At 29.3% G+C, this 19999-nt stretch overlaps 1 protein-coding gene across 2 annotated transcripts in view; it reads right to left on the bottom strand.

Annotated features, from left to right (window-relative positions):
* LOC122525074 overlaps positions 1-19999 on the bottom strand; it is a 155520-nt gene that overhangs the window by 46958 nt on the left and 88563 nt on the right. For both annotated transcript variants that reach the window (XM_043647652.1, XM_043647653.1), the window contains exon 2: positions 4077-4258. In XM_043647652.1, coding sequence (XP_043503587.1) covers positions 4077-4258 — 182 coding nt within the window. The remainder of the gene's footprint in view (positions 1-4076; positions 4259-19999) is intronic.

Below are 19999 nucleotides of genomic sequence, written 5' to 3'. Positions count from 1 at the left end.
TTTCGAGGACGTGATTAAAAAAAGGAAGAAAAGAAAAAAGAAATTTATAAACAAAATAAAAATATAAAAAATATTTAGACGACGAAGACGACGATGACGAGGATCGAACGATTTCGTAGAAACCATAATCACGTTACAGCGGACAAGTTTCAACATCGTTAACACTAAATGTATTACACGACACCGTTCGTCGAATTAACAATTTATTCATTTCTTTTTTATTAAAATTCTCTATACAATGTATTTAATAATTAGTACAATATGACGACGATGATAATGATGACGATGATTAAACAACAAAAGATGACAAATTTCTCTGACGTATCTTTTCTAAATATTAATCCGTCAAGTTTATATTTTAACCCTTTGACTGCTATGAACGCATATATGCGTTTGTCAATATGAATGTAAAATAATGTAATATTGGTTTGCGTATTGATCATTGTTTTGAATCTTGTCCACATGAAAATGCATTTTAATATATAATATATGTAATAATTAATTATTAAATATAATTTATTATTATATAGAATCTGATTATAATATAATATTAATCAACGGGAAAAAACAGTCTAGTCACTAATAATAAATTATTCCATCTTTACAAAACACTTCAGTTAAAAGTATTCACCACTCGAAGGGTTAATCAAGTCATAACAAAAAATAAGGTTGATTTTATTCTGATTAAGAATAACGAAAAAGTGACGAACCGAAGTATACGAACGGAGAGAACGTTATATTATAAATATATATTACTTTTATCGAGAGTGGTAGAGCCGTTCGTAAAAGATAATGAATGCATTGTTATCGAGAGAGTGCATTCGTCGGTTTGTAGTACGAGAAACATACATCCAGGATAAACTAAACGCGACGCTTTCAAATCGCGTCCTGCTGGTAATTGGCTGATCGCAAAATTGCATTTAGATCGGGAACGATTATCGTTCGGCAATCGACATGGTGCAACAGGATCGACAGAGAAAGAGAGAGATGGAGAGAGAATAGGGTGTAGGGTGAAGGGGGAGGAGGGGTAGGGTCGATCATTTGTGAGCTTAATCGTGCTTGAAATTCCATCGCGATGTTGCTGGGATATGGGGCAGGGCAACAGCACGTTTATTATCGAATAGAACGATATCCAAGCTTCAAACAAATACCATAAATGATTTGAACCTTTCATTTCAATGCCAAACAACACTGTTATCGCAATATCACAGTATATCGCAAATTCCTTGTTATTTGTTCTATCTTATTATTCCTCATATTTTTTTTTTCTTTTAATTAATATCGCAGCAAACAAAGCGAACAAAATTTTTGTTCTTTTATGGGTAATTAAAAAAAATGATTAGCACGAGCAAGCAATCTTTGGATTGAGAAACATTATTTAAACGACGATCGAAATACGATGTGAATATTAATCGAATTAAATGTGAAAAAACAACAACGAATGTTATTTTATACAACCATTAAAAATATATTTAATCGAGAAAAAAAAACAAAAATTGTTTTTATATACGCAATATTCTAAAAAAAAAAAAAAAAAAAATAAACTATAGAACCAACGTACTACTTTTTTTTTTAATGCAAAATTATATTAATAATTCATAATAAAAGTTGGCTTCCATTTAAACGATGCACTACTCTTTCAAAAGATTACCGAAGATAAAATCAATAATTAATAATGCTTCATACGTGGTTTACCTTTTATAATGTCACGTGTGTGAACTGAATGGAAGGTGAAAGGTGAATAAAGATAAAAAAGGACAAGAAAAAAGGGTGAGAGAAAGAAAAGGTTGAAGATCCGCATAATACGTATATTATAATATATATGTATATATATATATACTTCGTGGTATGTAGGTATAACGTATAAAATAATAATCGCAAAGGCAAATGGCCGTTCTCCGAATGCGAGAAGTTGCGCACGAGAAGCGCATGTGGGAGCATTTTCCACGAAGCCCCCGTGTGTCAGTTACACCTACGTAAGGTCGCTGCGCTTCTACATGTATATATAAATACATATATGTGTGTGTGTATGTTTATGTGTATGGATAAATACGTAGCTTATATGACTATAGATACACCTAGTTATGACGTGAAGCGACCGGTAATGCCTGTTGCCCCGTGAAAACGTGCAACTCTCTGTCATTTGATACACCGGCTGCGCCTACACTATATCTCTCGATTATTATGATAGAGTAAGTGTGTGTGTGTGTGTGTGTGTATGTTAGTACGTAAATGATATTATATAGATAGAGAGCAAAAATTATTATAATAATTTTTTGTTCTTTTTATTAATTTAAATCATATTATATAAATCTGAAAACGTGTAAATTTGAGAAAAATATTACTAGTGTTAATCTTTATATAGATATTGTTATTTAAAACTATGTTTTAATAAATCTAATTATAAGATGAATAAAAATCGATAATTGTATGTAATATATATATATGTATGTATTATGAAATTTAAATGAGTGTGGGTTGTATTATGTGAGTATTGTATTAAAATTTTATCCTTTATCATTTTAATATATTCTATCATATTTGTAAAATCAAATTGTAAAGTAATTTAAAACGTATATTTTAATATGCTTTATATAATTCTTATAAAAAAAAAATAGTTCTATATTAGTAATTCTTTTTATATGAATGTTACATAAATGTGCATGCTTTAACAGTAAAAAAATAATAAAAATACCCTTGATAACGTTGTACTACGTGTCGTTAAATAAAATTTTTGTTAAGTTACATATCAAATGACGATTACAAGAAATACAATTTATCTCGAATATTTTAAATATCTCGAGAATAATGAATTAACGATAATGAAAAAGTATTATAGAAAAGAATTTTCTATAGAATATTATAGAATTCTATTTATTTATCTTTCTCAATCCCTTTACTTTTGTGTCTAATTTGAAATGTAAAATATATAGGTACCGCGATGTTATGAAAAAAATATTGTATAAGATTTACAAGTTTTGGACGATTGGAAAAATTAGAAAAAAAATAAGAGAAGGAAAAGGATACACAGAAAATGGGTATGGTCGCTTGCTTTGTTCGGTCATTTTCGTGCCGCGAGCAATTCCGATTTATTTTCTTTTTCCTCCTATTTCCCTTTTTTTTTTCACGTAACATCATTCCTCTCCGACGAACAAAAACTTTATATCTATATATCTCTTTCGGAGAGTTAAAAAGTCCGGAGGCTTTTAGTCGTATCAGAGATAGGCAAAAGTCTAATACTATGAAGCTGGACCAGTAACACGGCGGAAATTCATTTTTCCCTAGTACGAAAACGAGAGAGAGAGAGAGAAAGAGAAACATAAATAAAGAGGAAGAGAATAGATTTGTTTTTCTGTTATTTTTTTTTCATTCATGCGTTTCTTTTTCCATATACGTAATTTTGAATAATCGTGATCTCCATATTTGTTATGTATTCTTTCGATCAATGTTGATTTTTTATTTTTATTCATGAACAAAAAATAATCAGATAAATCTTCCATTCGTTTACTTACGTAACATAAGTTAGATAACGTTAAAAAGTATTTGTATATTGTTATTATTAATATTATAAATTTACTAATTTTTATTTGTTATCCGAGAGATGAAGTGAAGATTTATTAAAATAAAATATACCACTGTACTGTATAATACATCAAAATTCTTCAAAATAAAATACTATTAATTATTATCACAAAAATGTATTTGGAACAATTAAAAAAAACTATACTACTTAATAATACCTCTATTATCCAAATGAATTCTTTAATTAACTACGATTAAGGAATATACTCGATTATCGTTTTATTTCAATGACATAATTTAGGTGAACACTTTAAAAGATCGTCACAGCTTATCGGTCAATATTATATCCCCATGAAAATTTGTTCTATTCTATCTACTCTTTAATGATGTGTTCCTGATAATTTATTATAATGAATAATTAATTCAATGAGTAAAATTCTTAAAAGATAATTATGAAGAATAACATGTACAAGAAGAAAAAGATGATGATGATGATGATGATGGATATGAGGGTGAAGGGGTGTGGCAGGGGGGGGAATAAAAGAAGTGCTTACCAAGTACGGTGAGAGTGATGTCACCTTCCAAGATTGTCGTGTCGTTTCTCGCTTGACAGGAATAACGTCCAGCATCCGAGGGTCTAACATCTTGCGTGTAAATTGTTTGATTCGCGCTCTCCGGATAAAGGATAAAATAACTCTCACCACCTGGCCAAGGATAAGCTCTATTGTCTTTGAACCTGGAACATATATAATAAAATATTAAGATTTATTATTTTACATATTTAGATTTTCATGCGTATATATATACGCGCGTGTGTGTGTGTATGGTGTTTTTGAATTTAAATAATTTACTTGAAAATGAACAAAAAGAAATAATGTACTTTTCTATTATTTCGTTTCATTGAAATAATGAATCATAATTAAAGTATATTATTATTATTATATAAAATGAATACAATGGGGTCTAAGAAAGTTTCAAATTTTAAATTATAATTTATATTTAATAAATACAAATCGACCGAGAGAATAATTTTGTACTACTTAAAAAAATAAAATCAAAATTATTGTGTCAAAAATAAAAAAAAAATAAAAAAAACATAAAACAAAAAGATACAAATTGACAATAGTTCGCTTATTCGATAAAGATTTCTTTATACTAGTCTTCGAGTAAGACGACGAATGGTTAAGCATTGAATCGTCGAACGAATTTATGTTTTCTCGTAGACACCTAACATCTACGTGGAATAATGTAGAACGTAACTTGCGAGAAGAGAAACTTTCCGATAACGAGAGCGATGTCGAAGGCATTTCTCTTTTTCCGTTTTATCTATCTCTCTTCTTTTTTCCCCCTATCTTTCTTTCTTCTCGGTTAACGTAGCTTCGTTACGGTCGATTGTCAAAGTACGCGGAAAATGGGAAATGTCGAGTGAAAAAGGACGATGATATTGTGCAAGGATTCACCGTTATTGAACGAATAATAAAGTAAATATAAAAAGATAAAGAGAGAGAGAGAGAAAGGAAGATCGAATCTTGGTGAAAAGTTACTTTGAATTATTTAAAAGTTAGATAAATTAAACTAATATATATTGAATTATATTTCTTAATATATACATTAGCAAATATAATTTTGATGTAAATTGTATTATATTTCTGTATTCTATTGTAAGTAAAAATAATTTTTTGTTTCGCAAAAATGTTTACACGATATATTACATTATATTCATATATGTATACAAAAAATATATTATATAATTATATATATTAATTATATAAATTTTATTATATATAATATATATAATAAAAGATTATAGGAATGAAAGATCGACGTAAGTAGATGATAAATATTATCGAAAGTATGAGTAATATTGTTTTTTCAAATAAATTCTTAAAATCTGTTATATTAAATGATACAAAATTTTCTATTGAAAATATCTTACAATGGAATAATTTCGAATTTCTTTGGTAAAAGTTTGACGTGAACTAATGAACGTGGAATAGAGTGCTACGGAAGAGCATTGTCGACAATTTTAAACAAAAACGTCTTGATGCTTGTTTTCAATGTAAACGTGGTCATTTAAACTGTATGTTGCCTTTTGTGCTATTAATTAATAAAAAAAACAATTAATAAATATATACACATATATACGACATATATACGACACTGGGAGTGTGTGTGTGTGTGTGTGTGTGTGTGTGATTCTGAATGTAAAAATAAGTTGAAAGAAAGAAGTAACATTTTTTTAATTCGAAGTTTTAGTTTTCAAGAAAATTGTGTGCGAAAAAATTCAACATTTAAAGACCTTCTGTTATATCCTAAATTTATAATAATCATAAAAAAATCGTACCTGATTAATCTATGCTCTGTTCTCTATATAATTCCTTTGTTTGAATGGTGATGATATAAAAATCGTTGTTTATAATATTCAGTTACTATTGTTTACGTCATTATCACAGCTCCATTGCCAGAGACAGACTAAAGATAGGAAAATAAAGTCGCGGTGTTCGAGACAAAATGTAAACATTTACAGAGAACAATGAATACGAAAGCGCAAGCGCTAGGAAATGTTTTTAATTGATAAATAATAGAAGACATATGTAATTCAGTATATGCGTATTATGTAGAATTGAAATATACGATTTTCTTTAAAACGTTTATTTCAAATAAATTTGTTCAGAGAGAAAGAGAGAAGAATAAATAAAAGATAGATTTTTTAGTAGCTTGTTACAAACTTATAACAACGTATGTTAATGAAAATCTTATAACGTTCCAAATAAAAAAGTAAAATTAAAAAAAAAAATAGAATAATATATTTAATGTATTGTAATATATTTTATAAATTGTATTTAATGGAAGAAAAATTAATTGATACGAAGACACCGATACCATTAAATAATTTTAAATAATAAGGAACGTTTATATGATCAAAAATCAATTACGGAGGTAAAATGAAGGAAATGTGCGAGTAGATATACCCGTAGTTAGTATCGATTTTGCAATTTTCTAGTGAACAAATTCGATGCGATGCAATAGCAATAGAAGAGCGTATTTCTCGATCTCAATCAAACGTTAACGAGCGACCTATTCGTCGAAGGAAATTCGTAAGCCAAATTTATTGCACAAACCTGATGATGTGAAATGATTCTTGTTCTAATCGATTAATTATACTTCATTTTAAATTGAATTTTAACCCTTTAAATACTATGGGCGTATATATGCGTTCAACAAAAACAATCTCTCTGGACTAAGGACGCATATATGCGCTTATTCATTTTTTTTCAATCTACCACCACTTTAGCTCGAAATTCTTTTCTTTTCTTTCGTTTATTTTTATCCAAGTAATTCACATTAGCAATAAAATCATTCCGTTTCAATTGTTAGGCGTGTTCCGCGCTCCAAAGGGTTAATTTATATATATTATAATATAAAATATTATAAATATTAGGGTCAGCTATTTATTACGTGCTATTATTCAGTATCAACATAAATATATGTAAATAACAGTAAGTTTGTAATTAAGTTGAATACAAAAAAAAAAGAAAACAAGGACTACCATAAAAATTTAGTAACACGTCCGCCTAGACGAGATTTCTTATCGTCGTAGAGAATAATTTTTGTGAAATAAAATGAAATTCTGTTTGAAAACCTTTCTCTTTTTTATTTATATTTTTGAATAAAATAGAAATAGCAATAAAAAAAGCTATTATAACAGAACAAAGTCCTAATAAAAAGAGGAAGAAGAAGAAGAAGAAGAATAAAAAGTAATTACTTCGGCAGATGATAAAACGTAAAATTTCATATGGGGATCAACTCAGCACATATATATCATATAAATAAAATTATAGCAATATATTAAAATGAAATTCCTATGCAACTACTAACCCTCTATGTAAGAAAAAAAGACAAGGGGATTGTAAGGGAATAATAAGTAAAAAAAAAAAACGAAGGAGTACGTGAAAAACGAATAGGATGAATACTTTTCCTTCTTTCATATCCTTCTTCCCAAGGAAATCTTTTTTACGCTTGATTCCACGTGGATCAAAAGGATTCCCCGTTATCTGTCTCCTTTGCTCTTTCACTACTGATCTGCCTACGAGGATATCAGCTATCTCTTTCTAACGTAGTATGCTCGTTTCCCATCGAAAGAAGATAGAAGAAACCTTTTCTCGCGTCTACTTCTACGAATAAATCCGCTTTCTCCTGAACTCTTTTCTTCCCTTTTTCTTTTTCTTTTTACTCACACCATAACCAGGCTTTACCCCCACCCTCAACCCCTCGCTCTTAACTTCTTCCTCTTTTACTCACACCATAACCAACCCCATTTCTATTGCTATTTCTCTCTCTCTCTCTCTCTTTCCTTTTTTCTTTTGATTTCTTTCTTCTTACTCTCACCATAACAAACCTCCCCTACTCTCCCTTCATCCCTTTCTCTATCTCTCTCTCTCTCTCTCTCTCTCTCTCTCTCTCTTTCTCTCTTATCTATTTCCTTTCTATCAGACAACTTGCGGGCGAACCGATACACCGATTTACATCTCTCAACTCGGCTAGAAAGATTTCGACGAAGTGTGCTTTGTGCGAACATAACTTTGGCTCGATATAAAGCCTCCGATGATATCGGTTCTTTCCTTTAACTCTTCTCTTTTTCGCGACTATACTTAGAATTCTCTCCTCTTCTCTTCTCTCCTCTCCTCTCCTCCCTTTTCTCTTTCTCCTTCTCTTTTTCATTCTCATTCCTCTTTCTTTCTCTTCACCGTAAAATGGAGGACAATGGAAATCGTTCGATTATCGGGAAAGCTCAGATATTCTCTGCAATATTCTTCGATGGAAACGTCAAAAACGAAATCTTTAACTTTTTTTGTTTAAAATAATGTCAAATGGAAAAGAAAAGAGAAAAAAAATGAATTAGATCGAAGTAGAATTTGTTTTATGCGATATGTTTTTTTTTGAAGTTATACTTCTTTTGGCGCGTTGGGGAAAATGTAATGGGGAGTGATTTTGTTCCGAGCGTCTGGAAAAACGACACCATGAAGTTTGTCAGTATTTACGAAACGCGGCAAAGCGATTTCAAGTATCACGGCATGAAGTTGTCTTCTTTTCTTCTTCCCCTTTTTTTCTCAAGCGGGTCACCCATCCAAATATTAATCGTACGCAGCGCTGCTTTACTTAAATGATCGAAGCGAGAACTAATGCTGTAACCGCGCCATGGCTGTTAACGCGTGAAGTAATTCGATATATCTCTCTTATATTTAGTGTGGACTGATATTTTGATATTTTCTTTTTCTTTTTTTTATTCTTTTATATATATATAATAATTATTATTTTTTTTTTTAAGTTATTTTTTTTCTTTGAAGTTTTTTTTTGAAGTTATTTTTGAGGTTATTGAGGTTATATTCGTTTTGGTACTGCAAAGAAGTATAACTTCTTACGTGCGTACATAAGTACACACACCAGTTTTTTTTATTCTTTCTTATATATATATAATAATTATTATTTTTTTTTAAGTTATTTTTTTTCTTTGAAGTTTTTTTTTAAGTTATTTTTGAGGTTATTGAGGTTATATTCGTTTTGGTACTGCAAAGAAGTATAACTTCTAACGTGCGTACATAAGTACACACACCAGTTTTTTATTTTTATATACGCATATATTTATTCGTCGCCGATAATTACGCGACGATGGATTATTATAAGTCAAAAATATCGAAAACGATTTGATCTTTTTTTCGTTTATATATTATAAAATAAATCGTAAATTCGATTGTTTTTTTGCATTCGATAAATTTAATACTGTAATATATATTTTGATACTTTTTATTATTGGAGCATTTAATATTTTAATGAATAAAATATTAACTTTCGAAAAAGAGTTATTTTAAAGTTAAAGCCACTCTCATCGTTTGCAATGCATATTTTAAAATTATCTACTAACTCTCATGTCTCTTGGTGTGTTTGTGCATGCTTGAGAAAATCTACGCAGAAATAGTTATTCTCATGTGATCTTTAACAGAATCGACTTTGAATTATTCATTCGATTAGTAAAACTCCTTTAACAAATATGTAAATTACTTTCATTTTTTTAATATTTAACGTAACTGACACTTTAGTTACACTCTGCTTTATAAGTTTAATGTACACATGTGTATACATAAGTACTTTTTTCAAGTTTCAATACTTTACTTTAGTTAATAATAAAAGAAACAAAAGAATTTTTATATTATTCAAATGAATGTTAATATTCAAATTAATGTTGTATTGAATATATAGCATAATTCATATTACGTAAAACGCATACATTTTTATTTCGTTGTAGAGGCTTGATAGAAACAAAAAAAATAACAATTATGTAAATTTTTGCATAACACGTTAATTCTCTTTTGTAGAAATTTCATTCGATGCCATAAATAAATACTAAATAAATATTTAAAAGACGCGTGAAAAATGGACATCCAAATTTATTTCCCAATCGATCGTCTCGTTAAAGAAACCTAATTATAAATGTGTCAATAAAAAAAAAAAGATAAAAAATAAACAAATCAAATTTCAAATTTGTATAAAAATAAGACAAAGAAGGTGAAAAAAAAGGATTAATAAATCGCGGGAAACTGACGTTGAGTAAAAAGTTTAATAATAAAACACGACTAAAAAAGAAATGTATTAATCCTTTAAGTGCTATGGACGTATAAATGCATTTGGTAAAAGTTTTCAGCGTGGTCTATCGACGCATATACGTGTTTGTCAATATAAATGCAAATAATGTGACGTTGTTTCCTGTATTGATTATTGTTTCCAATCTTGTCATATCACAATTACATAAGAAATCAAAAACTTTAATTATTAATTGTAATTTATTATTAGATACGGTGTGTTAATAAAATAAATCAACGAAACACAAACACACTAGTAATAAAAAGAAAGGATTTTGCCCATATTAAACAATTCAGCTAAGAATATTCAGCACTCGAAAAGGATTCCAGTATAAAGGATTCGGATATCCAGTTGTTTTTTCTTTTTTTTCGTCACATCATAGGAAGAACACACACATAATTTTGTGGAATTTGATGAAACGAGCGAATAATGTGTTGAATGGAATGCGAAAGTTAAAAAGGAACGGAAAAGATGAAGGAAGGGGCGGAGTCAGAGGGATGAGGTGAGGGGTGGGTGGTGGGTTATACTCTCGAACGAGTTCGTCGAGTGAAATATTTGCACGCGATCGCATTTCCTGTTTCACGTGCGAAAGTTAAGAGACTCCTAACTCGTTGGAAAGTGCGATCGACTCGAAATTAGCGTCGCGTGTCAACGTCAACCAGCCGTGTAAAAAGGAAGGAAGGAAGAAAATAAGGGAAAGAAAGAAGGAAAGAGGAGAAGCGTTTTGCTTGCGTCGGCATTTTCCGTCACCCTTTTCTTCTTCTTCAATAAACGTTTCCTACGTAACTTACATATATGTATATCCTAAGTATGTGTAAAATGTATATATGTACGTATAATATAATACAATGAAAACGAATTCCTATCATTGTTTTTTTTCTTTTCTTTTTTTTTTTTTTTTTTTTTTTAATTGAAAACGGCTTTGGTATGCGATAGAATGCTAATGAAATATTTCACACCGATCGTTTTATTCATAGTCATTTTATTCTCGTTCCATTTTTCGTAATAATTATTATACATATATTTTTATATCGAAGGAAATTTGATTTTGTTTTTTAAATCAGTCACAAAAAGAACAAATAAAAGCGAAGATGAATAGTTCAAGAGAGAGAGAGAGAGAGAGAGATGGGAAAAAATTTGTATTTTTATACGTTACGATACAAGACGGATGATAATTTATTATTTAATATCTAGTTGAATTGATTATTATCTATTTAAGACAAATTTATCGATGAAATATGATCGGGAAGAATTTTTCTTTTTTTCTTGTTGTTTCCCAGTTTTCTTTGTTCCGACAAAATTAAGGTATTAATTATCTTGATAAGAAAGAGTTATACGTCTAATAATGAAATAGAAACGACAGGTATATATGCTCGTGTTTCAACGTGTTCGTCGAAAGAATGATGTTCTTTTCTCAGCACGAAGTCGAACGAAACGAGCCGTAAATTTTCACGATAGGTAGGAGGAAATAAAATAAAAACATAATCCAAAATAATAATAATAATAATAATAATGATAATAACGATAACAACAATAATAATGTGACAGCGATAACGATAGCTATCCCATTCGATGTGGCTAGTAGATAATTTAAGAAATTCTCGCCTCTCTATTTCTGTATCTTTTCCTTCTTTTGAAAGCTACAGGGGAGCTTGCTTTATTTTCTTTCTTTCTTTATTTATCTATCTATCTATCTATCTATCTATCTATCTTTCTTTCTTCCCACACACTCTTAATGACACCTAATAAAAATCTCTACCGCTTTCGTCCATTTCCTCTTATATATTTCTTCTCCCTCTTCACTTTTTCAAGAATTTAATATCACCTTTAATATCTTAAAGAGCGAGAACAAATCGACCGTAATGCGATCTTTCACAATGAACTTCCATTTCTTTTTTCATTTTGTTTTCTTCGTTCTCTTTTTTTTCTTTCTCCTTTTTTTGATTAAAAAACGCAGAGAAAAGTTCGGACAATTTTTTTCGTAAATTATTGGATAATATATTACATCGAGTAACATATATACATATACATATATATATATATATATATATATATATATATATATATATATATACAGAAGAGAGAGAAAGAGAACGAATCGTAGAGTTTAAAATGTATATTTCCATTTCGAGTATTTCATTGTTCTAATTTTTATGTCCCCTCTCTCTCTCTCTCTCGTTTCATTTAATTTTTAATCTCACAATCGAAATTTGAAGCATATCCAAAAATTTTGCATAACATTCAATTTCGATTGAATATTTTGTCGAAAATATTCGAATTTTTATTTCTTCCTTTCCGTACGATAAAATCCTTTTTACACTCGTTTACCTAAAAAGTCTAGTCATTTCGGGTAAGATTCTTTTTTTTTTTTTTTTTTCTACGAATTAATTAACATACATTATTTTACACTTTTATATAGACTTTTTCTTTACATTTACATTTATAAATTATATATATTATTATTATATATTATATACTTTTTTTTTAATGGTAACGTATACGTAACATTTGTTTTAAAACGCAACGCAGAGGTGGTCAGATTTTATCGATTAATCGTCGTAAGCGCGATTTCCATGAATCCTAGTCATTATCGTTTGAATTCGAGGAACGATACATTATTACTAGGAAAGTCATTGCGCGAGTAATGCGAGAGAAACCGCCAATGACACCGATTTATCGTTTCAAACGTAACGTAAACCGTGTCCTATAAATCGTAATATGGGACGATATGTAGTATGTATGTATGTATGATGTATGTATGTGTATATATAGATCCATATGTCTCATTATATGTGTTTATAATACGTTTCAACAATGAACGAGTATAGTAGCACTGGCATGAACGATAGACGAACGCTTAAACGAAACGATTATACGATCGTTATCGCTATACTCTTGCGGTATGTTTTTCATTATCGATCCGATAAATTCCTATTCGAGTTGCGATAATAAAATTGTTCTTTTTCTTTTTGTTTGTTTTTTAATCTATCACGATGATCATCGTATTTACAGATTAAATTTAACAATTTGTTTTTTTTCTTTTTTTTTTTTTTTAATAATAAATGTATACTAAAATAAAAAAATCATATAGCAATTTTTATATTATATATATTCATTTATTTTACTTTTAAAAATTTATAACTTCTGTATATTCGAGATTTACATGGGTGAAATGTTTACACGTACCAAATACATCGGTGAAAAATCGAATATTTGGGTTTATTCTTATACATTAACATTTCGGACATACATCAAGCGACCATGTAAATCTTGATATTCTTCAATTTTGATTTTTCACGATAAAATATACTTATATAAATATATTAAAAGAAACATTCTTGATTAAATATATATTATTAATTAATATATATCTCTCTCTCTCTTAATATAAATATATTAAATATATATATATATATAAAATATATCTTAATTATATATATATAATATATTAATTATATATATATATATATATATATATAATATCGATGTAACTTGATCATTTGAATTATTTTAACACAATCGCACCCCCATCCGCCCCCCGCCCCTATCTTTCTCATTGAAATTATAATCCTGCGAAAGAGTACTAGATGATAAACCGGTGGAGGTTCATCCCTTTCATCATGGACGTTGGCTGCTCGATAATTTCCATAATCAGAACATAAATCCTACCAGTAATGACGGTCCGATCTGTCGACAGGAATATTTCCACGAGATGTTCTATCTATCTCCCTTTCTCTTACATACACATACACTCACGCACGCACGCACAAATCTATATATATATATATAGATATAGATATATAGGTATTCCCATGTTCTTTGTTGGGCCAGTAAACTCCAAAGTGAACGTTGAATTCAAACGTAATTCTCGGTATATCTACGTGAAAATGCATCAATGGTTAACGTTAACGTTCCACAATCACGCGAATGTTGCATGTTCCATGGGAGGCTTCCTTATGTACAGAATGCATTCCTCCCTCTGTGTACCATAGTAGTGTCATATTTAAAATAATAGAAGCGTTAACGTATATATCTATACGAACGTGAAGATTTGTTTTACGGTTCGTGAATTCTATTCTAGAAATCTAATAATTAATAAAACGTATTTTAGATTTTATTTATGTGATTATTATTTGGATTTTTGTTTTCTTCCAATTTTGTCCTAAGATTTATTTTACGAACAATGATTAATATTCTAGAGAAGAATTATTCCATTTATTTCGTTGGCTTACTCGACCTAAATTAGATTCGAATAGAATTTCCACCTATATGCAGGAATATATTTACTTATATATGTATCTATGTATGTGTGTTTGGTAAATGCAAATTCACGTGAACCAAAGAGATTGTATTGGGAACTATAAAAAGAAAAAAAAAGAGAAAGAAAGAGAGAGAGAGAGAGATTTAATTTCATAGTACTTTGATAAGTAAAGACAATTTTTCGTTAAAATACACTTATTTGGACATTTTACAGGAGTAAAACTTGACAAGTAATTACTCGTATCTATTCTCACATGTTATTTCGAGTTTTCTTTTTTATGTACATACTTTCATGTAACGTATATACTTTCATCGCACGTATAATAATAGTATATTACATTTTGATCATCAATATTGTTAAATTTCAATCGTATGCAATTATCGTATACCGTATCCAATTGATTTTATTTTTTTTTTTATCGATTAAACGTAATTATAGGAGAAAATAAACGAAACAAAAATAAAAATAAGAAAAATATCATTATATTATGAACAATATAGTATTTCCTGGAATTATAACGGAAAATTTGAAACGTAACATTATTAATTAATTGCCGAGAAAATTTAAACCTCTTACCATTTAAATGCGATGAATTACTACCGTTCGTTATGATTGCACGTGTTACAAACGTGCGTCGAGTGCGTGCGTAATATTTACACGTAGGATGCGAGAAAACCACGGGAATTTAGAAACTGTTTGCACGGTAACGTAATCTCTCCTCCATTCGTTGCAACAACGAAAAAGTTATCGTTTCCAAAATACAGCAGAAGCAGCAATCTCACGTTAGATATTATTATTCGTTCTTCTCCTTTCGTGCTTCTCGAAAGAAACAAAAAAAGAAGCATTTCCAAGAAAGTTAAGAACATGTTTCTCTTTCGATAAAAATACATTACTTTTTTTAAAAATAGCATTGTTCGTAACACGAACGGTAAGAAATATTTGTTATTTGTTTATCTCTATTTTTATTTTCAATTATTTTTCTTAAGGAAAAGAGAAATATAAATGAATTTCCATGTATAATATCGCGTAAACCTTATCACAGTTATTTCCGCAATTAAACTTTACTTATCACCAAAAAAAAGAAAGAAAAAAAAAATAAATTAGATCATGTTTGTTTTAACTTTGTTTTTAAAAAAATTGCGTCATTTTCGAGATATCCGGTGATATCTCCATTCAGAAAAATGAAAACCAAAAAAAAAAAGATTCACTTTGTACCATATTGATATACATATAAAGATAAAAAAGATTGTAAATAAAATTTGGTGAACTTTCTCGATAAAGTTTTTTAAACCGAATCATATTCCGGATCGATACTTTCGTTTCTATACAATTAAACGATCATCGACGAATGGATTGCTGATATCCACTCGAGTTTGTACGTATAATTCGAACTATACATATACTACGGTTTGCACGTACTATGTATATACATATTACATAGTATATAGTATATAGTATATAATATATATATACGTATATAGATATATACATAAAATCCTATGCATATGTAAAGCGACTACGGGCGAATACGAATCGGCTTAAGAGTTCGTTTCGAATTCGCATAGGCGAATGAAACATTTGCATTACGATTGATAGGCCGAAGTTAACTTCTACGAGTTTAAATTCCTTCGTAAAATTCGTTTACCTAAAATTTCTCTTCTATCTTCTTCATTTATGTACTTATCAATAAATTTATTTTTGAAAAACTTACATTTCTTTTTTTCCTTTTTACGAATCGATTGTATTCAATAAATTTAATTAATATTTCTAATTGATTGTTAAAATGTACATGTTACATTTTGTTTTAATTGATTAATACTAAAAGAAAAAAAGAAAAGTATTCGATAAATATTAAAAAATTTATTTCAGATACTGCATTTTTCTACAAGTTTTTATTCAACGATTGAATTAATCTCGCTTAATCACATTTTGTTTAAATCAATAATGTAATAAAAATAAAATATTTGTGTGTGTTAAATTAAAGACGTACATATCACAATTCCTTATTAATCAAATTATTGGTTACGACGAATTGTACAGAGAATATATTTATCATTCTCGTATCGAAATATCACTGTGTCATTTTAAACAAGTATCTAACCACCATTTGTATCTACAAATCTATGAGAAACGAAGAGAAAATACTTCTTCGTGTCATATCGTTTTCTCATTTTTCTTTTCCTCTTGCTTAAAGAATCTCGTTTCTACGACGTTTTCTTTGAATTTTTATACTCTCCATCGTGTTACACGATAATTAATTAATTAATTAATATAATATAATAATTTAATTAACCAGAAACGTATTCTATCATAAATATTTCTCGACATATGCAATATTTTTCTTTAATTGTTTTAATTTAATAAGCATTGACCACAGATAGAATAGCAATCATACTTGATAGCATAATAGCGTATTTTCCAATAAACGATAATTGTAAATTAATCATTAATGTTCACTTATCGTAAATATGTCACGACGCTTAAAAAATATCTTCCTCTTCTTTTTGAATTCATTCATTTCTTCTTATAAAGACAATATAACAATCTGCGAATTATCTCTTAAGCGATATTTGTTCTCATTAATCATGAATATATTTTCTACCGCAATTTATTTCTCGCAACTCTTATGAATAATCTATTTTATGTTTGTTTAATATTACCGAGAAATATGATGTAAAATATACTAACAATCAGTATAATTATTACCAACAATTTACACGAATTTTCTTTAACAGCATAAGTTCATTCAATTTAGTGAACTATAAACGTAGATCGTAACAGCAAATATTTTACACTTGCGTTAATAAACGATTTTTCTTATTTTTTTTATTTATATATTTTAATCTATTCTTTGTTTATATATTCTTTTTTATTTATCATTGTCGAGAAATAGAGTAGCAAACACATACTCAGTGGCGCAATAACAACCTACAAATTCCCAATAGACGAGATAGAAATGTCAAGAAACGTTTCCGCTATTTGCCATATCGTTCGTCGACGTTCTGTCAAGAGATTTTTGTATTTTATTTTTTTTTATCCTCTCCGTGAATATTCCTTATCAATATATATATATATTTATATATTTCTTTTTTATCATATATGAAGCAAATATATATACGATACGATGAGTTCTCGAACAATATCGTAGAACGATAATTAAAATCGATTTAATCGACGTCAATCGATTATTACTTTCTACGAAATAAAACTGCCTCCCCTCCGTCACCCACCCCCTCCCCCTGTAGATATTTTATTTCTTTGTTTTCTCTCTCGTAAAATACTAATTAATAAATTGTTGTTAACAACAATTACTCGATCGTTCGTTTACATTACGCGAACGCGTGAAAATTTCTTAATTGCGTCGACATTTCGCTTAATTAAATATTATTTAACAAAAAAATATTATTCTCGCTGTAAAATTTGAAGCCTCTCGTGCGTGTATTAAATGTAACGATAATAATAATAATTGATTAAATAAATGAATTAATAATACCGTACTAACGTCACGATTATGGAATTTAATAATTTTAGATTATATTCGTCGTATCGTAATATCGTCGAATAAATAGTTAACATAATTTATTGTCTCTGATCGGGGGAGGACGAATGTAATCATTCGTTGTTCTAGGAGCACGCGTATAGGTGATATTTCGATTTGGTATTTTGGTGCTATACGCGTATTTATCGTGATTGGCGTTGCCGCACAATTCGGTACCGGCAAACGAGCCGCAAGTTTCACACAAACGAGGGTAAAACCGAGACACACACACAACTATGTGATGTTCGCCTATTTCACAGGCGCGAAATTGCGCTTACTGCATTCGACGTTGCACCCAAAGTGCGAGTAAGGGGAACAGAAAGAGATAGAGAGAGAGAGAGAGTGAGAGGGGGGAGAGAGAGAGAGGATAGAAAAGGGGTTAAATTCTCTGTCTCTTTCTCTCACCAATACTCATACTTTATGGACCGTGACTCACGAACGAACGAAAATTCGCGGCGAATACTGGAATCGTAACCAGAAAAGCTGCTTTCACGCTATCGATTTACGAATATTTATCTTCCTTTAAAATACTAACTGCATTCTTCTCGATCAATTTTTTCCATATAAATTCATTTCATAAATCAATCTTGATATTCTTTTATTATCAATCATTTTTCTATGTGACGGTAATCGTAAGAAAGAAGAGAAAGTTAAAATATTGTAGAAATTATACAAAAATTAGAATATATAAATCTGTTCATCGATATTTTTTTCTTTAATCTAATTTTTGTTTCCTCGTCCCAACATTACACACACACATATTATGTTATTTTATAATCTTATATGTTGTGTCAGTCCTATGTATGTTATCTTAAAATTATTGTATATACATACGTATACATGTTGTAAGATATATAACTACATCTTATCTTTAAATTAACCAAATAACAGAATAACAGACGATCACGAATTCCCTTGAATCTCACATGTTAGAATTCTAATGCGGTTATGGAAACGAGTTTGTGCAAACACATATCTACAAACACACCCACATGTACTTATGAAAACAAATATGTTACTCTGATGACGTTTCTCGGTTTGACGCTCGACGTTTAATCACTCTCGTCGTGTCTTCGTGGCACGTTTATTTCACAATATTATTATTGTTATTATTATTATTATTATTATTATTATTATTATTATTATTATTATTATTATTACTAGTATTATTCTTGCCAGTATAATAATTGAAACACAATCACGTAGTCTTCCTCTCTCTCTACCTTTACATATAAACATATACAGGGTGTTTTAGAAAAAATAAATAATACTTTAAGGGTAGTTTTTGTACATTAAAACGATATAAAACAAAATCAGACAAATATAAACCACACTTCCTACTCACATTTGTCGTCGATTTTTAATTATATTACTAATGATAATAAACAGATTAAAAATTCATTGAAAATCAAATCCTATAAATCTAAAAAGCATAATACAATAATTACTTGATACAAACGTATTTTTTTTTTTTATTGTTTAAGGGTGACGAGATCAACGTCCTAAAATATTACCCAATTATTCCGGAACACCCTGTACATATTATATCTCTCTTCTTTATCCTCCTCTTACTTCCCACGATCTCCGGAACAGAATTTCCAAGTTGAAACAATTTCCAAGGAGGTTCTATCCACCTTACCAACTATCATTTCGCGGATCGTAATTCTCTCCTGAGAGTGCATAATGGGAAACATTCGTTCCACGCGATTAGTATCGCCAGGAATCCGGAGGGCAGTTGTGTGAGTAGTTTGCTTTAAAGCTCGCCTTAATCGACTACGAGTGTAAATTAATTATAATATCTTCTTCTCTCTCTTCTTCATCCCTCTTACAAACCACCCACCCACCCACCTCTCGCCCCAAGTCATTCTTTTCTCTGTCACTGTATAGTTCTACATCCATCCGTCTCTTGCTTTCTCTATGTTTTTATTTTCTGGTTCTGTTATCTTTGTTCTTGTATCTTTATCTATCTATCTTTCATCTTCTTTCTATATATATATTTATCTATGTATCTATTTATCTATATTACTAGGTACCTATCT

This window comes from Polistes fuscatus, unplaced genomic scaffold, assembly GCF_010416935.1.
Source record: "Polistes fuscatus isolate 324 unplaced genomic scaffold, CU_Pfus_HIC Scaffold8, whole genome shotgun sequence".
Taxonomy (NCBI): Eukaryota; Metazoa; Arthropoda; class Insecta; order Hymenoptera; family Vespidae; genus Polistes; species Polistes fuscatus.
The sequence above is the reverse complement of the archived record's forward strand: the minus strand, read 5'-3'. Positions and strand labels throughout refer to the sequence as shown.